The sequence below is a fragment of the Leucoraja erinacea genome, chromosome 7 (assembly GCF_028641065.1).
Source record: "Leucoraja erinacea ecotype New England chromosome 7, Leri_hhj_1, whole genome shotgun sequence".
NCBI classification, from domain to species: domain Eukaryota; kingdom Metazoa; phylum Chordata; class Chondrichthyes; order Rajiformes; family Rajidae; genus Leucoraja; species Leucoraja erinaceus.
Window position 1 is genome coordinate 27,222,606 of NC_073383.1, and position 12,701 is coordinate 27,235,306.

A 12,701-nucleotide genomic window follows, 5' to 3' on the forward strand; every position below is an offset into this window, starting at 1 on the left:
CAAAAAACATAACACTCACCAATGCAAAGCAAAATGGAAATGACTTTAAATGCAATTAAATGTAAGATGTCTAAACTGTCATTGCATATGTGCACACTTTGTTTAGTTTAGTTTTGAGATATAGCCTGGAAACGGGCCCTTCGGCCCACCGAGTCTGCGCCGACCAGCGATCTCCGCACACTAAGGCTATCATACACACACTAGAGACAATTTACAATTATACCAAGCCAATTAACCTACAAACCTGAACGTCCTTGTATTGTGGGAGGAAACCGGAGAAAACGCATGGGGAGAACGTACAAATTCTGTTCAGACAAGCAGCCGTAATCAGGATTGAACCCGGGTCTCGGCCGCTGTAAGGCAGCAACTCTACCTCTGCGCCACCATGCCGCCCTAAATATTGATCAAGATTTATTTATAAAAATCATAAATGTTGAAATTTGTCATGATATTGAGGATCCTCATGAAAATCTGGTCAGGTTCCTGTTTATTTATAGAGAACCAATTAAAAATAATTCTGAATTCATTAAGCTGCATTGATTTTGTTTTAAGCAATTGTATCTTTAAGATAAAATGCTTTGCAACTTTTATTTTTGATATGCATCCGGACAAGGAAATCCCATGTTATTTATCATTCATTTCAATAATCATTGTATTGCAGATGCAGTTGAACAAAAGACTCCTAAACCTACTGAGGAAAAGTCCAAGAAGATAATATCCATTTCGAGTCCCACTTCAGAAACAGACTGTGGTAAGTAGAGATCGTTTATCCAACCTGTTCCCAAATAAGGAAAGGATTGGGCTTTCAGCTATTTTCCCATTAGTTGAAGGCTTTTCTCTGAAGAAGATGTCATTTGTAATGATGAGATATTATGTTATTTTAACCTTTGGTGCGGGATACGAGAATTTATTCATTTGTGACACAAACTATGCTATGAATGTTAAATATCAAAAGATCATGGTCAGCAGTTTGAAGTTAACTGTCCAAATTCCATACTTTCTTAATTATGAATTATGATTTATTTCTTTTGAAGGAGAGACAAATGTGGAAGAGAATTCTTAAATGTAATATGTTTATTTCTTTTAAAGACTTTTAAATTGGGAAATGAGTAAACATAGAACGTAGACAGTACAGCACAAGAGCAGGCCCTTCGACCCATCATACCCATGTCAAACATGATGCCAAGATCATCACATATCTCTCGTTTCCTTTTCCCCTGACCCTCAGTCTGAAGAAGGGTCTCGACCCAAAACGTTACATATTCCTTTTCTCCAGAGATGCTCCTGAGTCACTCCAGCTTATTATGTCTATGATCACTTATCTACCTGCACAACCCATATCCCTCAATTCCCTCCATATCCATGTGCCTGTCCAAAAATCTTTTAAATGCCACTAACTTATCTTCACCCACCATCCCCGGCAGTGTGTTCCAGGCACTCCCCACCCTCTGTGTTGAAAACCTTGCTCCACACATCTCCGTTAAACCTTGCCCCTATCACATTTAAAGCTATGCCCTCTGGTATTTGTTTTCTTCCATCCAGGGAGTGGATTCTGACACTCTACACTATGTATCCCTCTCACTATTGTATATACTTCTATCTGGTCTCCCCGCAACCTCTGGCATTCAAGAGAAAACAATCCGTCTGTCCAACTTCTCCCTAATACCCTAATCCAGGCATCATTCTGGTATTCTTTTATCGAATATCAGAAGCAATTTGTAACAAAGGTTTAAAATAGAAAGTGGATACTGGCAAAATTTCTTTCTCTGTGGATTTGGAAGGAACGTTAATTTCCTACAATATATTAATATTGCAGTTGTAAAATTATGTAATCTATGTTTAACATCTCTGAACTATGATGAACTCTAAGTAATTCAAATGCTAAATAATGTGACATGTTTGCATGGAACATTGCGCACAGAATCAAGGTTGTTATTTTAGAATAATTGAATAATAGAATCATAAAGCAGATATGGAATCCCGTTGGTCCATCAAGACTATGCTGGTTCTTTAATAAATTCTTCATCTTACACCTTGGTCCTTGCCCCTTGTAATTATTTCCGTTTTAATATTTATCCAATTTCCTGATGAAGGTTTTCACCTCTCTGCAGGCAATGCATTCCCGATCACAACTGACTGTGTGGAAAATTCCTTTTCTCTGTTTAGTTTTCATTTCCCCATGTCACTTTAAATTCTTCATCAATTGATTGCTGGTCCTTCTTTCACTGGAAGATTGTTTTCTTTATTTAATCCATTGGAACTGTTTCTAATGTTATGGCGCTGCTGGTAGAGCTGCTGCCTCACTGCACCAGAGACACAGGTTCGATCCTGACCTCAGATGCTTTCTGTGTGTGGAGTTTGCACGTTCTCCCAGTTACTGCGTGGGTTTTCTCTGGGTGCTCCGGTTTCCTCCCACATCCCAAAGATGTGCGGGTTTGTAGGTCCCAAAGATGTGCCTCTGTAAAATTGCCCCATTGTGAAAGGAGTGGACGAAAAAGAGGGATAACATCGAACTAGTGTGAACAGGTGATTGATTTTTGCCTTTAGAATTAGAGCAGGGGATCCCAACCTTTTTCGTCCCTGGCAACTTTAAAAGCACATAATATGATCTTGTCTATGAATGTTATTTCACTTATTTATGAACAACTAATGATAAACAGATACCGGTATACCGGAACCAAACGCAGTCAGTCAATGAGAAAAAATATGTTCAAATCCAGAATCAACAAATGTACCCCCTGGGTAGGCGAAATTTACCCCCGGTTGGAAACCCTTGCTTTAGAGATACTGCGCAGAAATAGACCCAACGGCCCACCAGGTTTGCACCGACCAGCGATCTCCTCGTAAACTAACACTATCCTACACACCAGGGACAATTGACATTTTTTACTAAAGCCAATTAACCTACAAACCTGTAGACTTTGGAGTGTGGGAGGAAATTGGAGCACCTGAGGAAATCCATACTGTCACAGGGAAAAGGAACAAAGTCTGAACAGACAGCACCCTAACGCTAGTGTACGGGGTGATTTCTGGTCAACGAGGACTCGGTGATCTGAAAAGCGTGTTTCTGCACAGCATCTCTAAAGTATAAAGACATTTCTTTAATTCCATTTATTATTTTATGTTGCTGTCTTAGCCTACGAAGGCAGAGATAGATAGATTCTTGATTAGTACGGCTGTCAGGGGTTATGGGGAGAAGGCAGAAGAATGGGGTTAGGAGGGAGAGATAGATCGGCCATGATTGAATAACAGAGTAGACTTGATGGGCCAAACGGTCTAATGCTGCTCCTATCACTTATGACCGTCTGACCTCACTATGCGGTGATTTAAGCATCTTTTGAAACTTCCCTATTTCTACGTCAAGCAGCTTATTCAAATTAGGCTGCCAGAAATCCACGAACAAGTAGTGCACATACTGACAGGATCTGAAAAGGGAGAGGAAAGAGTTAAGATTTGAAGTTCTTTATCATTCATCAAAACATTTTTGCTCCGCTGCTTCCACAATAATCTGCAATATTCCTCATCTGTTGAGTTCCCTGTGTCCTGCTGATTCCAAGTAATACTAATCTAATTGTACTGCTCCCTGAAAATACACAGGCCTGCAGAATTAACCTTATATAGCAAACGTTAGAAAGCTTTACAGTGTAACGCATCCTAATTAATGGGATCATTGTATTCCTGTTCAGAATAAGAAACTGTGTTCAGAAGGGCATTATTGGCAAAACATAAAAACAAGATAAGTCGCAACAGTTTTTTTTACTTGTGTGCTGTAATACACTTTAACCCTTCAATATCAACATAAAGAAGGGCTTCATTTCATCTATGAGATATCATCATAGCAGAACGTTAAAGCTACTCTGAACAAATTCTGTAGCAATTCACAGGCATCTGCAGTGAATCACAGAACAGCACAGTAAGAGAACATTCAGCCTATCTAATCCATACTGGCAGAGAAAAGGAGCAATCTGGACTGTTCTAACGTTTCACTCGGTCTATCTAGCCTTGCAGGGTTCACAACATCAAGCATTCATCCAAATGCTATTTAGTTGTGATGAAGATTTCTGCAATCCCACTCTTAAAGAGAGTGAGTTCTAAAGCCTGGAGGTAGACACAAAATGCTGGAGTAACTCAGCGGGTCACGCAGCATCTCTGAAGAAAAAGGATGGGTAGCGTATCAGGTGGGGACCCTTCTCAGTCTAAATGGCCCCGACCCGAAAGCTCACCCATCTTTTTTCTCCAGAGATGCTGCCTGACCCGCTGAGTTACTTCAGCACTTTGTTTCTATCTTCGATATATACCAGCATCTGCAATTCCTTTCTGCACAAGTTCTACAGCCTTTTGGGTGAAAAGACATTCCTCAATTCCCCTCTGATATTTATTTTAGTTGCATTCCATCCATGAACCCAACTTACTTACATTTCTAATAAAGAAAGTAAGTCCATTTGAAATTTTGACTCAGTCTATAATAATTTTATATTCCTCTTTATCAATGATTTGGATCAGAATTGGATCATAGCAAGATTAGCAAGTTTGCAGATGATACAAAAGTGGGTGGTTTTGCAGATAGGGAAGATGGTTGTGAAAAATTGCAGCATGATCGTGATCCCGGTAGGCTGAGGAATGGTTGATGGAATTTAACACAGAGAAATCTGTTATTGCATTTTGGGAAGTCTACCACGGACAGGGCCTACACAGTGAACTCTGGATAGTGTTGTAGAGCAGAGGGATCTTGGCGTGCAGTGCATGGTTCCTTGAAGGTGGAGTCGCAGGTAGATCGGTGGACAAAACGGCTTTTGGCACGTTGGCCTTCATTGATTGTATTGATTATAGAAGTTGGGAGGTCATGTTGTAGTTGTATAAGATGTTGGTGAGGCCACATTTACACTATTGTGCTCAGTTCTGGGCATCAGGTGAAAGGAAAGATGTTGTCAAGCTGGAAAGGGTACAGAAAATGTTTTGAAGATGTTTCCAGAACTGGAGGGTTGAGGCATGGGACTCTATTCCTGGGAGTGCAGGAGGATGAGGGGTGATCTTATCGAGGTGTATAAGATCATGAGAGGAATAGATCGGGTAGATGCAGAGTCTCTTGCCCAGAGTAGGTGAATCGAGGACCAGAGGACATAGGTTTAAGGTGAGGGGGGAAAGATCTAACAATAATCTGACGGGTAACTTTTTCACACAAAGGGTGGTGAGTGTATGGAACAAGTTGTCAGAGGAGGTGTTTGAGGCAGGGACTATCCCAATATTTAAGAAGCAGTTAGACAGGAACATGGATAAAGAGTTTATGGGATCCCACCACTGGCCACATCTTCCCATCTCCCCCCCTTTCGGCTTTCCGCAGACACCACTCCCTCCGTAACTCCCTAGTCAATTTGTCCCTTCCCACCCAAACCACCCCCTCCCCTGGTACTTTCCCTTGCAACCGCAGGAAATGCTACACTTGTCGCTTTACCTCCCCCCTCGACTCCATCCAAGGACCCAAGCAGTCTTTCCAGGTGAGGCAGAGGTTCACCTGCACCTCCTCCAACCTCATCTATTGCATCCGCTGCTCTAGGTGTCAACTGCTCTACATCGGTGAGACCAAGCGTAGGCTTGGCGATCGCTTCGCCCAACACCTCTGCACAGTTCCCATTAACCAACCTGATCTCCCAGTGGCTTAGCACTTCAAATCCCCCTCCCATTCCGAATCCGGCCTTTCTGTCCTGGGCCTCCTCCATGGCCAGAGTGAGTCCCACCACAAATTGGAGGAGCACTTCATATTTCGCTTGGGTACACCCCAGCAGTATGAACATTGACTTCTCCAATTTCAGGTAGTCCTTGCTTTCTCCCTCCTTCCCCTCCCCTTCCCAGCTCTCCCACAGCCCACTGTCTCCACCTTTTCCTTTCTTCCTCCCGCCCCCCACCCCCCACCCCCACATCAGTCTGAAGAAGGGTCACGACCCGAAACGTCACGTATTCCTTCGCTCTATAGATGCTGCCTCACCTGCTGCGTTTCTCCAGCATTTTTGTCTACCAGGTTCATGGATATGACAGGTTTGGAGGTATATGGGCCAAATGGTGGCAGGTGGGATTAGTGTGGCTGGGACATATTGGCCGGTGTGGGCAAGTTGGGCCAAAGAGCCTGTTTCCACACTGTATCACTCTGACCTCAATCAAAGTATTTGTTAAACCTTTCCTGTTTGAAAGGAAACCATTTCAGCATATCCACTGCTTCTTCATAGTGAAATTCTTTTGTTCTAGCTTATGTTCCCACAGGACTTTCACAACTTTTCTATAATGCGTTGATTAAAACTGCACAATGTTGTAAATAGTTGGCACGTGAACCTATTCTTAAATTTGCTTCCTCAACCACTGGAGCATTCATAGTGCTTTCTTAACTAATGCGATCTGATCATTTTCCCTCTTGGGATAAATAAAGTTCTAAAGTTCATGGGCATATGGGCTGAGCTTAGATAGAAATCCTGGTCAGTTTGGAAACTTTGTGCCGAAGTCCAGTTTTCTTGCTGTATGAATCTATTGGAATTTTGAGCAAAGTTTTTAAGCAGACTGAAGAAGGGTCCCGACCCAAAATGTCATCCATCCATGTTCTCCGGAGAAGCTGTCTGACCTGCACAAACCAAACAGAATCTGGAAGACAGATACAAAATGCTTGAGCAACTCAGCGGTTCAGGCAGCAACTCTAGAGAAAAGGAGTAGTGATGTTTTGGGTTGGAACCTTTTGTTCAGACTGAAAGTGGAGGTGGGGGTGGAGGGGGAGGGTTTCAAAGAGATAGATGAACTATTTAGAGTGATTCTCCAACTTCTGTTGAACCTTGGGGCTTGGGCCTCCTGATTTGGGTGGGCACTACTTATGCGGTGCTAAGAAATGGACTTGACCCACATGTATTCCCAACCCTCAGGGGTGTTGTAGTATGGTATACCAGTGCCACATTGAATTAGACTTTCTTTCTTTTTGAAGTACTTACTGTCTCCAAAACATTGAAAGACTCCTGTCCCATAGTTTAAATATTGTTATTTTATTTTTTTTAAACACAATGATACGCATATGTCTGTGCTTCAAAACAGAAGTGAGATACCCTGGTTTACTTTGAAGTGCCATGGTGTGAATGGCCATAAAATAATTGCTAAGAATTTCCTGAAACATTTTTGGACGGTAAGATGATAATGGAACAAATTGTGGATTGAAGCATTTCCTTGGCAGAATTGTATTGCTAGTTTCAATACTACCAAAAATGGGCATCCCTGGAGAAATATGTTTAGTCTTTACATGCCCCCACAAAATGTGAGAAAAAAAGCAGAGCTAGTTCAGCAAAGTAGCCTGGACACTTGAAATGAAAGATGGACTTTCAGTTAAAGATTTTAATTAGTTTTTAGACTTGAGAGATGCAGTGTGAAAACAGGCCCTTCGGCCCACCGATTCCACGCCAACCAATGATCACCGCGTACACCAGCACTATCCTACACACTAGGGGTGATTTACAATTTTACCGAAGCCAATTAACCAATAAACCTGTGTGCCTTTGGAGTGTGGGGAGAAAGCGGAGCACCCGGGGAAAACCCACACGGTTACAGGGAGAAGGTAAAATCTCTGTAAACACAGCACCTGTAGTCAGGATCGAACCAGGGCCTCTGGCACTCTAAGGCAGCAGCTCTACCGTTGCACCACTGTGCTGCCCTGAATTGGGCATATAGTGCAAGAAGCAAACTATAATCGGCTTGTCTTTAGTTTTAACACCAGTAACAAGGCTTATGTTTCCCCTTCTGCCAGATGTTTAACCTCATTCTCCCTTTGTAATAATATTCGAGTTGCTGCCTAATTCACAAGATTCTCCTGATCTAAACTGCCGGCACAGTGGTGCAGCTGGTAGAACTGTTGCCTCACAAACCACCCACTGTACCAAAGATCTTATAGCAGAGCAAGATGGCCTACTCCTACGCAAAACACGTAGTACGGTCATGGGCAGATTCATGGGTGATTATAGGACCCATTTTAGCAACCAGCCTCCGCCATCTTGTTCCACCATCTTGCTCCGCCATCTTGCTCCGCCATCTTGCTTCCGGCCAAAGATCGGATCTTTGCTTCTGCCTCCGCTCCCGTATCTTTGCTTTGGTCTTTGACTTGGGCGGGGAGAGGGGGTGCGCAGCCCGGGCAGCGGGGAGGCCTGGGGCCTTGGCGGGGTGAGGGGGGTGCGCGGCCCGGGGCAGCGGGGAGAGAGGAGGGGAGTAGTGCATGTGGGGTAGCTGTGGCGCAGGAGGGTTGGGTAGGGCCGGGGGAGGGAGAGAGCAAAGATCTTATAGCGGAGCTCCACTATAAGATCTTTGGGAGAGAGAGGTGGGGTAGGGGCCGGGGTGCAGAGAGCATGGTGAGAGATGTGAGGCTGGGGGCTGGTGGGTTAAGGGACTACAGCATAGGAGGGGGGGAGACATTATAGTGTGGGGGGAGGCGAGGGAGTGCCGGGGGGGGGAGAGAGAGTTGAGGAGTGGGATAGGGCCTAGTGTGTGTGAAGTTGCGGGGAGGTTTACAATGTCTATTATTTAATGTCCCTTGTCTAGTGTGAAATAAAGTTCATAATTGGATATAAAAATCAGAAGAAATATAATTGTGTGTCTTATAGAAACTTACAAAATTCTTAAGGGGTTGGACAGGCTAGATGCAGGAAGATTGTTCCCGATGTTGGGGAAGTCCAGATCAAGGTGTCATTGTTTAATGATAAGGGGGAAATCTTTTAAGACCGAGATGAGAAAAACATTTTTCACACAGAGAGTGGTGAATCTCTGGAATTCTCTGCCACAGAAGGTAGTTGAGGCCAGTTCATTAGCTATATTTAAGAGGGAGTTAGATGTGGCCCTTGTGGCTAAAGGGATCAGGGGGTATGGAGAGAAGGTAGGTACGGGATACTGAGTTGGATGATCAGCCATGATCATATTGAATGGCGGTGCAGGCTCGAAGGACTGAATGGCCTACTCCTGCACCTAATTTCTATGTTTCCATGTGTGTTATATGATTATATACATCTATATAACATTCATGTATGTGTGTTCTTTCCAGCACAATCTAGTCGGTTGTATGCTCATGGAATAAAACCATCCTTAAGTTATACATCTTTTGTAAATCTTGCTCAAAACAAATTTAATTTTGTGAAATTCTTCAATTAGATAACCCCACAGGCAGATCTCACTCCACTCACTGGCTATTGGGAAGACCAGACGCCTTTTTATTTGTGGAGAAACAACTCCATAGAAAATAGAAAATAAGCACAAAAACATGAAGTAACATTCCATGGCTAGAGCAACTGGAATCTTCATATTGCTATTATTTTCCCAAATACTGCAGATGTGAACAGTGTGATTACATTAATGTGATTAGATGAAGAGTGCAAGTGTAATACAAAATCAACTCAAACACAGCATATGAGCCATTTAAAAAGAAATTATTTAAAAAACATTAAAAAAGAAAATTACCAGAGGCAACATTTATAAACATTTTATTCTTTAACAAGAATTAACAGAATTATGAACTAACGGAATTATGAATCTAACCCTATATCACACACAAAAACTGTTCCCCCGCAACGTTGATTACCCTGCGAGTCGGGTCGGGTCGGGTAGGTTCCGGTTACTAAAATGGGTGGGGAAAAATGCCCACGATCGCCTCTGTAGCGTACTACACATCAGCTCATTGCATTTCGCAGGAGTGGCCTATCTTGCTCCGCTATAGGATCTTTGCACTGTACTGCAAATTACATCTCATCACTACAAATTTGGAATAATGGGATTTTAATGCTTATGAATGCAGATGGGCGGCACAGTGGTGTAGCTGGTCGAGCTGCTGCTTCACAGGCTAATGACCCAAATTCAATCCTGACCTCGGGTACTGTCTGAGTGGAATGTGCACTTTCTCCCTGTGACCACATGGGTTTCCCCCGGGTGCTCCGGTTTCCACCCACATCCCAAAGACGTGCATGTTTGTAGGTTAATTGACCTCTGTAAATTGCCTCTAATGTGTAGGGAGTGGATGAGACAATGGGATACCATAGAACTAGTGTGAACGAGTGATTGATGGTCGGCATGGACTCGGTGGGCCAAAGGGCCTGTTTCTATGCTGTTTCTGTAAACTCTAAAAGAAATGAATTATGCATTCTTCTTCAAAACTTCTTTCTTCAGTTGGAGAACAATGCAAATAGGATTTTGGTTCATTTGTGTAAGGCTCATCTTGGTTTGCTTTACTTTCCAATTCTTGATGTACAACAAAATTACATATTATACCTTAACACTGAGGCCACAAGAGCAGACACGTTGGTCTTATACAGCAAAATTGTTCAATTGATCAATTATCCTGGCACATGGAAATAATTTTGTGATATAACACTAATCTGGATTCGTAACAAACTGTTGATGGCATCCCTGTGTTCTGGAGAGAGCACCAAAGTATCTGACCCAGTGTAAAAACAAAGAACTGCAGATGCTGGTTTATACCAAAAATGGACACCAAGTGCTTGAGTAACTCAGCGGGTCAGGCAACATCTCTGGAGAAAAACGATGGGTGATGTTTCAGGTCGGGACTCTTCTTCAGACTGAAAGTAGAGAGTTGGGGGAGGGGTGGGTGGGGGTGAAGAGCTGGAGGTGAGAAAACGTTAGGACTAATCGGGGCCAGCCACAAGTCACCTCAGGCAGGACAATGCCTAGTGGGTCCATTGTTGGCTAGGAAAGGTGTACCAGTTCCACAGTTCTCCACAATGTTTCTCTTGAGATCACACCTTCCCGAGCCAACAATGGCATTACCAGGCACCACCCTACCTGAGGTTATTCGTGGCTGTGTTTGGTTGGTCCCGGTCTTCCCTCACCCCAGCTCTTCATCCACAAACCCCCACCTTCAGTCTGAAGAAGGGTCCCGATCCGAAACGTAATCCATCATTTTTCTCCAGAGATGCTGCCTGAACTGCTGCATTGCTCCAGCTCTTTGTGCCTATTGGACCCAGTTGTATGTAGCTTGGATAAACTGGTGAAATGTGTTGTTCAGAGAGATGGTCTAACTTGCGAAGGTGATTAGATTGGTGCATTGCTGCGAGTTGAATAATAAGATTGTAAGCAGTTATGAGCAGCGTTCATGTCGACACAAGGAACTGCAGATGCTGGAATCTTGTGCAGTACACAAAGTGCAGGACAGGCAGCATCTCTGGAGGACATGGATAGGTGACATATCAGGTCAGGACCTTTCTTCAGACAGTGTTCATGTCAACATTAAATATTTTGTTGAGAATTGGAAATTTCGATTAGATTAGATTAGATTAGGCTTTATTAATGGCAATAGTCTTCATCTTGAAACCATGCCAGTGAGGAAAGAGAATAAGATTATTTTTCACTCATGTACTCAAGACTATTGCCAAGTAGTTTGAATATACTGAAGAACGGTCACGACCTGAAACGTCACCTATCCATGTTCTCCAGCGATGCTGCCTGAACCGCAGAGTTAGTCCATCAATTTGCATCCCAAATAGAACTGGTCTGCAGGTTTAACAATACAAATATCTATAATTGAGCTTGTAACCAGCATCAAGGCCATCTTTGAGGTTTGCAAAATGCATCGTACCAAACACTTGGCCCAACCTGGAAAAAGGAGTGTCCAAGTTAATTTAGACATTAACAAATAATCTAATTGATTGCATTGATCTTGAAGGAGACCTGATTAGTATGGTGTCTGTATGTGGAAAATCAGTGATAGACAATAGACAATAGGTGCAGGAGTAGGCCATTCGGCCCTTTGAGCCAGCACCGCCATTCAATGTGATCATGCTGATCATCCCCAATCAGTACCCCGTTCCTGCCTTCACCCCATATCCCCCGACTCCGCTATTTTTAAGAGCCCTATCTAGCTCTCTCATGAAAGCATCCAGAGAACCTGCCTCCACTGCCCTCTGAGGTAGTAGAACAATCAGAACATGAGCAAGATAGATATTATACTCTTGTGAGATATTAGATTCTAGAATGATTCAAAACTTAAACAAACTATTTTAGTTTATGGTTTTGTTAAGGCTATCAGATTCCTCTATGAATCATTGAATTGTCTGATGACAGGTCTTTGTTACAGTTTAATAACCTGACTTTGTGTCAGACACTGTCACAACAAATTGCTAAGTAGTTCTTAATTAGTTATTGTGGATGAGATCATGAGATTATACGTAAGACATAGGAGCAGAATTAGGCCATTCAACCCATTGCATCTACTCTGCCATTTAACCATGGCTGATCTATTTTTTCCCTCTCAACACTATTCTCCTGCCTTCTCCCCGTAACCTTTGACACTCTTACTGATCAAGAATGGTATTTAAAAAATACCCAATGACTTGGCCACCACTGGTATCCGTGGCAATGAATTCCACAGATTCACTACCCTCTAACTAAAAGAATGACACTGTTAGATCACATTTCTCAACACTCAGAAACCTGAGTGCAAACACTTGAAATAGAACAGCACAGGACCAGGTCATTTGGCTCAAAATGTCCGTGCTGAACACGATTCCCAGCTAAAAGTCTAAAGTCAGTCACATTGGTGCCTTGTAGGGGTGCCAGAGGAGGTTGGTGAAACTATATTTAAAGAAAGTGGGCAGCCTAGTGGTGCAGTGAAAGAATTGCTGTCTTACAGCACCAGAGACCCGGGTTCGATCCAAGAATAACAATACTATGTTTAGATAAGGGAAGTC

At 43.0% G+C, this 12,701-nt stretch overlaps 1 protein-coding gene across 9 annotated transcripts in view; it reads left to right on the plus strand.

The window, feature by feature from the left end:
• Positions 1-12,701, plus strand: part of LOC129698790 (myosin light chain kinase, smooth muscle-like) — a 258,392-nt gene that overhangs the window by 183,361 nt on the left and 62,330 nt on the right. For all 9 annotated transcript variants that reach the window (XM_055638067.1, XM_055638068.1, XM_055638065.1 and 6 more), the window contains one exon: positions 662-751. In XM_055638067.1, the coding sequence (XP_055494042.1) occupies positions 662-751 (90 nt within the window). The remainder of the gene's footprint in view (positions 1-661; positions 752-12,701) is intronic.